General features: G+C 41.8%; 1 protein-coding gene across 5 annotated transcripts in view; it reads right to left on the reverse strand.

Moving 5' to 3' along the window:
* The window catches only part of TRERF1 (transcriptional regulating factor 1), a 100,651-nt gene that overhangs the window by 14,307 nt on the left and 74,090 nt on the right, over positions 1-12,254 (reverse strand). For 2 of the 5 annotated variants that reach the window (XM_068399834.1, XM_068399842.1), the window contains 4 exons: positions 4,963-6,612; positions 4,294-4,343; positions 3,384-3,534; positions 2,195-2,443 (listed from right to left, as the gene is read on the reverse strand). In XM_068399834.1, coding sequence (XP_068255935.1) covers positions 2,195-2,443; positions 3,384-3,534; positions 4,294-4,343; positions 4,963-6,345 — 1,833 coding nt within the window. In that variant the 5' untranslated portion in view covers positions 6,346-6,612. The remainder of the gene's footprint in view (positions 1-2,194; positions 2,444-3,383; positions 3,535-4,293; positions 4,344-4,962; positions 6,613-12,254) is intronic. The other 3 variants (XM_068399850.1, XM_068399867.1, XM_068399859.1) reach the window with 3 other exon arrangements.

A 12,254-nucleotide genomic window follows, 5' to 3' on the forward strand; every position in this document is an offset into this window, starting at 1 on the left:
GTTTTGGAAGAGTTTTCCTTTTGCAGGAAAAAATGCAGCTTTACAGAGAATTTTGTTGATAAGAGACATTAAGAACAGTGAAAGGGTGAGGATTATCTGTAACCACAAACATAGTCTATCACGATGGTGAACATTTAGTGTTCAGAAAGGAGAAAGGGGAAAAAATCCTAAACTCAAGGGAAAAAACAAACAAACCGAAACCTAAATCCGAGAAGGCCAGATCCAAGTCTTTCATTAAGGGCTCATTTTGTTCTGCTCTTTAAATGTGAGACCTGGTACTCCTCTTCTCATTTGCATAAAGCAAACTAACCAACCAAGACAACATCTCAGAAGTCCTAAACACCTCCATCTCATACGCTCCTTCACCTACAGTATACCTTAGCCTCAGTGTGGTTATGCCAACACTACTTTCAAAAAAGATCACATTGAATATTAAAGGAGATTGTGATGTCCATGGGCTCTCAATACAGAATCACCCTAATACTTTCCTGAAGCTCCAGGAACTGATTCCCATTATCCAAAACTGAATGCATCCTTGTGGGTCCTGCTGCTGCACCTTGATAGATCCACTCCGGGTAGATCCTGATGGAGCTCACTTCACTGCTAGCTTCAGCTCACCATCCCGTAGCCTTGCTGAATATTTAGTTTCCATCTGCTGTTTGATTTTACTGATTCCATGAGCTTTGTGGGAGCTTTTCTGGACAACTCAAAGTACAGTATAAATAAATGCAACACAGCTCCACTTCTTTGGTATTAAAAAAAATAAAAAAGGCTCCAATGGCACAATCTCTTTAGAGAAGAAAAGGGAACTGTAGATCTTTTGCTCTTTGAACATTTCCAATGATACTGCTTAGATAAAAGATATGATGCCGAGAGGAAACTGCACGAGTTCAGTTTGCTTGGGCAATAACAAAGACTGCAAGCACAATTTTGATTGAATGAATGCGCGCACATTTAGCCAAACACTGGCAGATTTAATCACAGTCACTTTACATATGTTGCAGAAATACTCAAGCCCAAGCCACCTACTCTGATGTCTCTAGAGAAGATCTCCCACTCAGAGCCCAAGGATTCAGAAAAGACCGTCCCTTTTCTCTCCAGAAACTAGAAATAGAAAAGAAAAATTGTACTGTTGAGTTACAAGCTAAGTATTGCGAGATGCTGGCTTCCACAGTAAAGTGAAAGTAATGTGTAAAACCTCTGTCTGAAAGGAAGAGAGTAACAGATTTTATATATATTTAAAACTAGTTTGTATATCTGACTGAAGGGTCAGGAGGGGGTGACAAATATAAGGAGTCACCCACAATGGTATATGCTATCCCCTCGTTTGGCCATCAGCCTCATGAGAAGAAGGAAAACAAAAATCACTAGAGTATTTCTCTGCATTATACAGATAATACCATACAGTACTCATACTGCCCAGTAATCTCTTATCATGGCATAGTCTGCAGGCATGGATTTAAAGGAACAAGCACATCTATTCCTACAATGGAACACGAAGTAAATACTGCTTGCTCCAGGGCTCTTTCAGGACAATAATAAAGAGCATTCTCACACCTCATTCAAGTACTCATCAATTCCTTGTGCTGCCTGACAATTTCAGTTTTATGAGTGAAATGAAAGCACTAAGCATAGCTATTTTTCCTCCATCAGAATTCCCAATGATTAACCCTTAGATCTGATGCACGCAGAGAGAAAGGGAAAAATGACTTCATTGCAAAGCTTTGTGTCGGCAAGCTTCATATTGGCTTAGGGCACACACTGTAAGCACTGCACAGTGCCCTTCCGTCTTCGGCTGAAATGAGAAGCACCTATATCCGACTTTAAAAAACAGGAAGAAATAAAATTGCTGAATTTAAGCAATAACATAAAAACAAAGCAGCCTGAAAAGGAAAAAACAAAACCAGTAAAAAGATACTAAATCCCTTTGTTCTAGTGGGATAAAAGAATATCACATTCCAATTTCAAATTATTTATTTTCAGCTGAGGTCTTGATTCCCCAGCAAAGGGAAAATTAATATTTTCAAACGACTGAGGAAGAAATGTTATGATGCCACAGGCCTTTTTTGTTTATTAGGCATCATTAAGATTCCAGAAAATATTTAAAACACGGATGTTTTAGAATGTAGCAGCACTATAGGCAAAGGGATTTAACAAGCACAGCACAGTTAGTGGCAAGAAACGCAGCACTCACAGAGGATGAGCAGGGGTTGGCCACTTTTGGACTGCACGGAGGAGAGTAAGTCATCTTCACAAGAACGGGCATCTCATCATCTGACACAGAGTTGGCAGGCTTGTCTTTGACTGTGGCAGTGCTGGCAGAGGGCTGCGTGCTGGGCTCAGGTGACAGAAGCTTTACAGGGACAGACACTGGCATGACGATGGGCGCGAGGCTATCCACCTCTTTAGGCAGCGGCTGCTGTGGTGGTTTCTCTCCTTCATCCTGTACAGACAATTAAAGGCTTTCAGCCCGAGTGAGGGAGGGCTGCTTCTGGATTGATACACTACGCAACGTATGCACCGTGGCTGAAAAGAAGTGGCCAGGGTTACAAAACACACAATAGCGTTGCTTCTTGGACTCTGTTTGCCTTGAACGAAGTTGGCAGGTTACTTATGACTCCTACATAGGATTCAGCCTCGGTGACAAATAACCACATTAAGCATCTTTACAAGATAACTTGCAGGAGAGGAGATCAACATGTGCTCTTTTTATCACTATAAAAACAGAATTCTCCATCACCCACCTAAAAACAAAGACACAGATGGTGTAACTCTGGTAGCTCTTTGCCTTCCTGTGGTATTCCCTATTAGGACAGAATTTCTAAAGTATCAGGATCGAGAAAGACTGACTGACAGGGCAAGTTATTTTTATGCAGAACAATTCAAACCCACATTTTTGGTTTGGTATTTGTTGATACCTACAGAACTAAAACACTTGGGAAGAAATCTGTCAAAGATTCAACAATCCTGCTCCTTCAATTAAAGCCTGGGAAGGCTTCCAATAAACATCCCTTAGTCATCCAAGTAGTCCAAATGAAAGTAAGGAAGACTTGCTGTTCCTGGTATTTCTAATATCATAAACAAACATAAGGGGAAAAAAATCTAGACACTCCTGACACGACTTTGTAGGCTGTTTTTGTAACATACCCAGAAACAGAGAGGCACAAACACTCTTCTGCCCTCCATCACTGCCTCTGACTTCAAAGCAAGACTTCTGGCCTACAAATTAGTAGAATTATGTGCATTTCTACTTACACAGGGTATGACATAACAAAACAGTGCTGAGAAGAACAAGTTTTGACAGCAAAGCAAAGCATGGCAAAGCAAGCAAACATCAACAGGGAAAGGAGAAAGCCAAATACTGAAGTAAAACGAACTGCTACCTGTTTGAAGTTCGGAGATGCTCTTACTCCTCCATGTGACCTCATGTGACCATTTAGAGCTGGCAAACTCTTGAACTCTTTCAAGCATATTGAACACATGAGCTTGTTCTTCGCATCAGCTCTCTCAGGAAGTGTTTCTCTGTTCTGGCCACTATTTTTATTTTCATTTTTTTAGCACGGAACAGAAGAAGAGACATTAGTTTGGCATGTTCCCTTTGTTGCAGAGGAAGCTTTTTAGTCAAGGAAGACAATAAAATTTTACAGCTAGATGTTTATGAAGCCACAAGTGAGCACGGGGTGAGTGTTGTGGAATACGTGGGCAATAACCTAGGTCAGCTGCTCCCAAGATGGGGCAAAGGAAAGTTTTGAGCAGGACACGCTTATCAAAACATGGTCCTGGGTATGGAAAAGTCTGAGAACCCACCAGATCTATCATGACAGACCTACATTTCCCCACTCACGAGAGCAGTTAACAAGTACTTGGACACAATGCCCCTACTTATGGTAGACAACCATTCTGGACACCTCAGTCCTTCAGAGGTGAGTGCTTAAGAAAAACAGATGACCCTTACTGACAAAGATACAAATCCAAACCACACATCGTCCCTTCTCTTACAAATGCAACACTGAGAGCAAAGTTCTCCCCTGCTTTTGCTTTTTCTTTGGTTCCCTTTTTCTTTTTTCTTTCTGTTTTTTGAAAGACAAAGCATTTATTTTATTTTATTGCTGGGGGGAAGGGTGGAAATCACACAAACTTAAATTCACAAAGCACAAAACTAAAGATGCTTCTAGAAGAGCAAAAACTCATAACTACCCAGAGTGCATTCCCCTCCCTTTAAACTGCAGCACTCCTTTGTATTTCTCATACTTAAATTAAAAAGACCAAAAAACCCCAATCTTTTAAAAATACCTTTGTTCTGGGGACAGCGGCTGCAGTCTGCCATCTGACAGTTGCACCTGCTATCAAAGGAGGAGAGGGGAAAAGAAGGGAAAAAAGGAGAACAGAATTTTTCAGGAAATATTAATGCATAAATGAAGATCCTTACAGCATTATGTTTGCATTTTGCATACGATTTTACTAATATTAAAAGCCTCTGAGTTGAGAACCTTACATGTCTCTACCAAATCAGTGCCTCTGTGAGCACGGCTGGTGCAAGTTTTCTTACTGACCTGCTGTTTGACGACTTTGCTCTGACACAGAAGTATTACTTTTGGAAACAGGGAGTTGACTAACTCTTCCTGAACAATCAATGCCTCAGGTGTCGAAAAATTAGCAAGACCACTTTGTTGTAACTGTGTCCCTCCTCCCCAGAAACCGAGACAGAACTTCCCAAAGCCTCTTGCGAGGGAAGCAGCAGCCCCACAGCAGCAGTTGCTCTGTGCTGCCACCAGCCTGGCCCAAAGCCAACCCAGCAATGCAGACAGGAGAAGTCTGTTAATGCAGTTCCCCAAAACATCCCAGCGATGCCCACCGCTCACATCCTAACCTTCTGGCTCTCCTGCAACTGTTTTGTTTCCACACCTTGCTACTTTTCTGCAAAACAAGTCTGGCTGAGCAGGGATCTAAAATATTACCTACCTGAGGCCATGTGGCGCTGGGAGAGTCTTGCTGAGAGCTTTTGTTGTTCAGATGAACTCCTGAGGATGGCAAAAGAGTTCGATGAGGGACAGCATTACCCACAGAATTAATCTCCTGCCGTGCGGGATCCTCCGCAGTCTCTGGTGGAGTGAGGCCAACGTGGGAGTTCAGAGACAGCGCTCTGCTCTCACTTGGGTATTGCTTCTGCTGATCTTGCTGCTGCTGCTGCAGTAAACTCTGTGGGTACAAGTGCCTGTACTGTTCGTGGGGATCTTGGTAGCAATACTGAGGCACTGCTCCCAATTGGATAAGCTGCACAGGATGACTTGGATCCTGAGAGTACTGGTGTGGCTCATGCATAGTCTTCGGATCCGGTTCCCTGTGATATGGAGGAAGCGGCAATTGCATCTGTTGCTGCTGTTGCTGTAACTGCTGCATGACAGGTTGCGTTTGGTAATACTGAGCTATTTGCATTGGACACTGCCGCTGCTGCTGCCGAGTTGGCTGTTGCTGCTGCTGCTGGATCTCCTGTATCGAGAGCCGCTGATGGCCCTGCTGTGGCTGAGCGTAGTATTGAGTCTGCTGCAAGTGCTGCATCTGTTGCGGTAAAAGCTGCGGGGACTGCATTTGTTGAACGTGCGCCTGTCCTTGCTGAAACGCAGAATGCATCTGCATTTGAGATAAATGCTGCTGGTAGTCGTAGTACAACTGTTGGTGCTGCATGACTTGCATTTGTTGCTTTTGCTGTGTGCTTGCAAAATTCTGGTGTGTTTGCTGTGGCACTGGTTGGTATCTTTGTATACTGGAAGTTACAGGCTGTTGCTCAACTGCTGGCTTCTGGGACAGCAGCTGCCTGAGCGCACTGTCACCAGAATTATCCACCATCGAAGACTCTGTGTGCAAAACCTGAGCCATGTTGTTGACTTGAATTCTCAGATTTTGGTTAGCAAATACCTGTGTGAAGGAGTCCAGTTTATGCAGGACTCCACTGGTAATTTTTTGTGATCGATTTTCACTGGGTTGAGAGTAAGAATATTGGTATCCGTCGTGGGATTCCCCTGGCCCGACGGGGCTCCACATTGCGCTTTGATTATTCAAATTGTTCCTCACTGGGACGTGGTTTCCTGAGCCAGAATGTGTCCAACTGGTTTGTCTCGATGTATCCATTGACCCGAGGCTTTTTGAACCTACAGGCAAAGCTATACTGTCTCTTGAATCTTGAGGAAACTGGGGGGAAAGAGGGGATGCCTGGGGAGCATCCATAGCAGATGTCCCATAGCTATGATTTAGAGATGGAAGGGAGTTCATTTGGTGGTGTTGGTAGTACAAGTTCTCATTGCTGTTGGCAGTATGGTTAGTTTTATACAATTGCTGGTCCCCCATTTTTGGTCACTTCTATTCCAAACTTACAGGCACGCGAACCATTGAAATCTCTATGAACCCTGAGTTACCTGAGTGAAGGGAAGGGAGGGGAAGGGAAAAGAAGATGGAATTACTTATAATTCAGCATGTCCATGTGCATCACAAGGACTCAGATTTCCTCCAGTCTGTCAGTAATTCCAATCTCAGACTCAACGTTGCTTCACATCTTCAATAAATGGACCACAGCGCAAATCCTACACAGATCAATAGGTTCAGTGTGCCAGGCACCTGTGAAGTAAGAGAAAGAAAACTTAAGTGCCGGCTCTCTGCATAAACTGTTATTGTTATTGCCTCAAAGGAAACTGTAAAATCTCCTAGTTTGAAATACATAATCAGATGCAAAATTGTAGCAGCTGGGCTATTCCAGAGCAGTTAGATTACTTCGTCTCGTCCCATTATCCTGCCTCTTCTCTAGTGCTCTGATAAAATCATTCTGCCAAACCAATACAGGCTTGTTCTTCAGAACTGTTTTTTCCCCTAAAGTATACGAACATTCAAGCAGTTTTAGCTGGACACATATTGCTCTCTCATGAGAAGTTTAGCCAGACAGTTAACTATCAAACCAAGTCACCTTCCTAGTGTTACAGCCTTATTGTCAGAAGCAACATCCCCATTTTATAACACAAAATCAAGTACTGCTGCCACCACAGGTGCCTCCACAAAGGCCTGAAAAGGCAAGTAAAAAAAACCCATGGCTTTGAACAAAGCTGACTGTACTCAGATATCAGCACCTAAAAGAACATGCAAAAATGTTAATTGCAATCAGGGATTTGCACAGAGCCTTCCACAGCCTCTCACAACTTCCAGGGTACCTACAGGAGGTGCCCACTGGTGGTATGAAAATAGAGTGTCACTGAAGAACAAGATGCAACACTAATGCTCATTGCTGTGACCACAAAAAAAAGAAAAAACAATGAGCACAGTTACCCAACTGCATCTATGCACATAGATTTGTTTGCTCCATCTATGTGAAACCCGATTAATGCCAAGACCAAACCAGTCCATGGAAATCTTTTCTGATCACTCACCTTACATCAGGAGCACTGAACTCCAGCTTCTGTTCTACCCTCTCACCCTTCCTCCTTCAGTTTGCGTTATTTTAACAGACTAATTTATACCGAATGCAACCTTTTATAATTTTTACTGTATAAACTGTAATTCAACACTTTACAGATGTCTGTACTGGTTTTGATTAATAAAACAAAATACATAGGCACATTATAGGGTTGTTTTACTATTCCACAGTGTGAAGAAATCACTGTGTCTACAATCACACAGGCACAGAGGTACAATATGCACACATAAAATACATTTTAACATAAAAGTTGATTCTGAACTTTAACAAGAGCACAAAAATACTAGACCACAAACTTAACTCTGTCTCCTTCACATCTGCCTTTCTAAACATAATGATTTCCACCAAGGACTTCTGTGTACTGATGTCCTTACCTTTTTAAACTTAGGAGAATCCTTGATCTAGACGGATAAATGTGAAGTCACTGATAGAGAAAATTTTAACCGTTGCCAGATGCGTATTAACAAGTTCTGTGAGAGCAACAGCAAATAAGGGTAATACGTAGCTGCAGGCAGAAAAAACCTTTTCCGTTCTAGCATTATGTATGACAGAAAGCCATAGCTCCCAATGAAGAGGGCTTTCAGTGTGTACAGAGTTTTTGTGTAAACCATCTGCAGCCATTAGCATGTAACATTTTCACGTGACAAATAATGGCTGAGAATAATTGCAAGCTTATTTCCCCTTTCCAGAAATATACATTGCTTCATAGTTTCTCTGAACACACTCCCTTCCAGATTTTTATAGATGCACAATTAAAAAAAGATAGCAGTCAACAATGAATGGTCAGGCTGCCAACAAGATTTTTCAGCCACAACCCAACTTCAAAGACTTCCTATTAAAAATTATGAAGGGAAACTAAACAAAGCCTCCACAAAACATTCAAAGGGCATAAAAATAAACACTGTGTGATATTTCACACTGAAAGGCCATCAACTTTTAGAGGAAGAGAGGGATCCTACACAGGAATATGCATCTCCCCTTATGCCTGATAAGTTAAGAAAGTTCAGCCGAGATGCTCTGAACACATCTTCCCATAAAAACAGGGCACTATTGGATCTGTCGACATACCTTTCGTATAGGAGGTATTATTCATAATATTAATGTATTATCATGTAATATTATGTAACACTATTATTCATAATATAATGTAATATTCATCTATTAACAGTGTTATAATTTACACCAAGTTCCTTGGTTTTGGCCCTTCTTTTAAAGTTTGAAGTGACAAGCATTAGTCAAAGGAGAAGAAATAATAGTGATACAAACCAGTGAGAGAGAATAAACGTTTCCAGGAGACAATCAACTGACCGCAAGAATTTCAGGAGTAAGGACAGTAAGAGCACTTATTCTTAAGGCAGCAAACAACATGATTTTGGTATAAAAATAGATCAGGTGGCCAGCCAGGCCCCTGACCCCCTACTCTTCCCACAGGCAGAAGCACCACGGTGGCAGATGCTAGTGCCTGTACCAGTCAGCGTGTCAGCGCTTGGGCGTTCACCAAACTCTACCTGAGGGTTACCTGTCACAGTTCTCAGGGTACTGGAAAACAGTCAAGAAGGTTTTATATCTGATGCACTAGCACAAACCTCTCTCTTCGCCTCTCTCAGAAGAAATAAAATTAAAAAAATGCTCATAGAAATTTCCTCTCCAGCAGCTCCAGCATCTTGAACTCACCTCCACTTTGGGAGGTGGAACATATTGCTGTCTGTTATGTAGATTACAAAGTTATTATCACAGTTACACAGACACATTTGTAAAATCTGAAAAAATTATAATGGATATTATATTAAAATACTAAGTCATAAAAGGACTGGAAAGTTCAGTCACTCCGAGAATCACATTTGAAAAAATTTGCATTGTTTCCAAACACCCATTCGCCCACCAAAAAAACCCATGAGATGAAAACATTCCTGTTAAAAGCATCACTGAGCTGCAGGGAGAAAAGTGCAAATGTTTAAAAAGCATTGTTATTCTGCTTTCAGGTAATATAGAAATAAAACAGATAGGCACATTGATAAAAGCATATTCAATAATAACCAGTCCCTTAGATACCAGTTGTTTTTTTTTTTTAGTACTTGAACAGGCTTAAATTCCAGGGCTTGATGCTGTATACACTGAGCATTTGCGATCAGCTTTAACAAAACGCTAGCAGTATACCTTTCTTGTCGGATTAAAATCTAACAGAGTATTTCAGTGCTGTACACAACATCGTTAAGGTTTTAGGGCACTAAAGTTAGTCTCTGGCCAACTGAGAAGCCATTGGCAGAGTACTGAATGATTTCTATTTCTTTCAATGATAGGAAGAAAAGGGTGCTTTTTCTCCTTTTTGTTTAGCACTTAATACCCATCACTGCAATTTATCACAACTCCTTCTCTAACTACTAAATGGTTAAATCAAACAACTAAAAGCAGCAGGCATTTTAAAGCAACAATGGTTCTGCAGTTCTGTGTTTCTTCTCTTCCCAACAGTCATTTGTGCTACTTAACCTATTACATTTCTGACATTACAGATATATCCCAATTACGCAATCGTTACAAAGAAACATGAAAACAAATGCAAAAGGACAGAAACATTTCTGTAGACTGCCTAGAAAGAGAAATACCCTACTTAAGTTTATGGATGGAATCTGGACTCATACTAATGGGAGTTCAATTGATTTCAACAGAGACAAGGTTTCGCTCCAACTCTTTTCTCATCATTTCAGTGTGGTCCCCTGCAACTTGCACAGCTCCATTCTCCAGACAGAAAGTCGGGGACAAGCCAAGCGAGCTCAAATGCCTTTACACACTCCAACTGTCTCCCTCTTCAAACACAAGCAACTGTAAAGGCAATACAAGTAATAGTCTCTCCTGGAAGCATGCCGTAACTTAATTCTGGTAAACATGAAATGGAAGAACATTCCAATGTTACCAGTCTTCAGTAAAGGTCTAGAGAGTCTGAAGAACTTAGAGAAGACACGCAGTGAAATATTAAGGAAATGGTAGTTTAACATATAAAAACCACTCCCAGCTCCATCCCACACCACAGAACTCAAAACCTGCAGAATTTTTCAACTCTAGTAAACAATAACAGCTCAAGCCACAGTCACACTATCAAACTGCCTGAAGCCACATGAATTTCAGAACAAGACATCCACTCCAAATAAGTCAGTGCTTGAAAGTTGGGCTGGGTGTGGGCTGCAAAACCAGGCCTGAATGCCAGCCAGTTCCAGTCCTGAGTTAATGGAGAGGGATGACAACAGACTGTAGGAAAGGGGATGCTGAAGGAAGCAGACTCGTTAATAGGCCGTAAAGCTATTACAGCACTGATCTAAGCCATCTCAGTAGGCTGCATGGCTGTGTATCAAAAGGGAATTGGATCCTATGGTTTGTCCAACTTATTTCAAGTTTTTCAGCTGTCACTTTAAGCAAAAATCCACATGCTTTTATAGATTAATTACTGGTTAGCCTGAAAAAAAAGAAGACTGGATAAGATGGCAGATGCAAAAAAGACCCCATGTTCAACCAGCTTCTGCAGGACAGAACACCTGCAGCTCCTCACAAGCAACAGTACCAGCAGATGCTCATTTGCTGGGGCACAATCCCTCCTCATGTCCTTCCTTCTGGGACAGTAATGTGTCAGTTAAAGCAAGTTTAACCACCACTCTTAGCAGTCTAAACTGTTTTTTATAACCCTTTACTCAAGGCATCCCTGCTTGCAGAAATGTGTCATTGCTATGTCTTCTCCCAACACTGCAGGCATGTTTTAACCATGCCTTACTGCCCTTCAGTCACACAGGCTGAGACAGGGCTTTCTCAAGTGGCTGTCTTTTTGCTATTAGAATATAAGCTTTATTTTTAACTATGGATAAGGCGAAATCCAAACCCAGAAGTTCTATGTTCCCTTCCTTCCTTTCAATACGCTCCCTCCCTCGCCCCCACTTAGCTTCAATAGAAACAAAACAGGATTTATCTTATTCAATTTTTAGCCTTTTTTATGACAATGTTTTTATTGGCCTGTTTTGTTATTCAGAACTGTGAGATCTTCTGCTAAGCTTTTCCTAAATCAAAACAGCCATCACTCACATCATCTTGCTCTCTGATTTCCTTTAGGACAGACACATGAATATACAGCAGTTCCTTCCCTGATAGCCTCCGTTCTGCTAACACTGATGCTACCAGCAGCCCGTGCCACACAGGCTGGCTATAATCCAGTCTTTAAGTAAGTAACAGCACAGATGGGCATGATTTTTCAGCCGGGCATTACCAATGTACAACCACCACTAAGGACCCACCAACAAGAGTGGCTTTAAAAACCAAGAAAGCACTACCTAAGAATAGACACACCTGCATTACTCAAACCCAGCTTTCAGGCATGAAGCAGACGTAGGGGTACTACATCTTCAGATGTGATGACTGCGGTAATGCTGGATGGCTGAGAAGCACAGCATTGGGAGAGGAAGAGTGGCGTATTTCAGAGTCCCCCGTGCTCTCGCAGGCTGTTCAGATACCAGGTTTGCTTCTGTAACTCTTCGCGTAGCCACAGTTCAAGCCCCAGCTCCATTTTTTTTTTGCCACAGGAAATAAGCACGTGGGAAAACGCAACACAGTACTGAAACAGAATGAATAATTTCTAATGCCAAGCAAGGTGGCTGGGTGAACTAGCAGAGAGAGAAGGGGAAAGAGAGGTGAGAAGATAACGACTCAAAGATCTACCTTTTTTTTTAAATTATCTATAGAAACCCTGAAGACATCTGATATAGCAATCAAGAAAGGCAGAGACTAAAAACAAGAGTGAAAAGGTATCAGGATCATG

Source organism: Nyctibius grandis, chromosome 1 (assembly GCF_013368605.1).
Source record: "Nyctibius grandis isolate bNycGra1 chromosome 1, bNycGra1.pri, whole genome shotgun sequence".
NCBI classification, from domain to species: domain Eukaryota; kingdom Metazoa; phylum Chordata; class Aves; order Nyctibiiformes; family Nyctibiidae; genus Nyctibius; species Nyctibius grandis.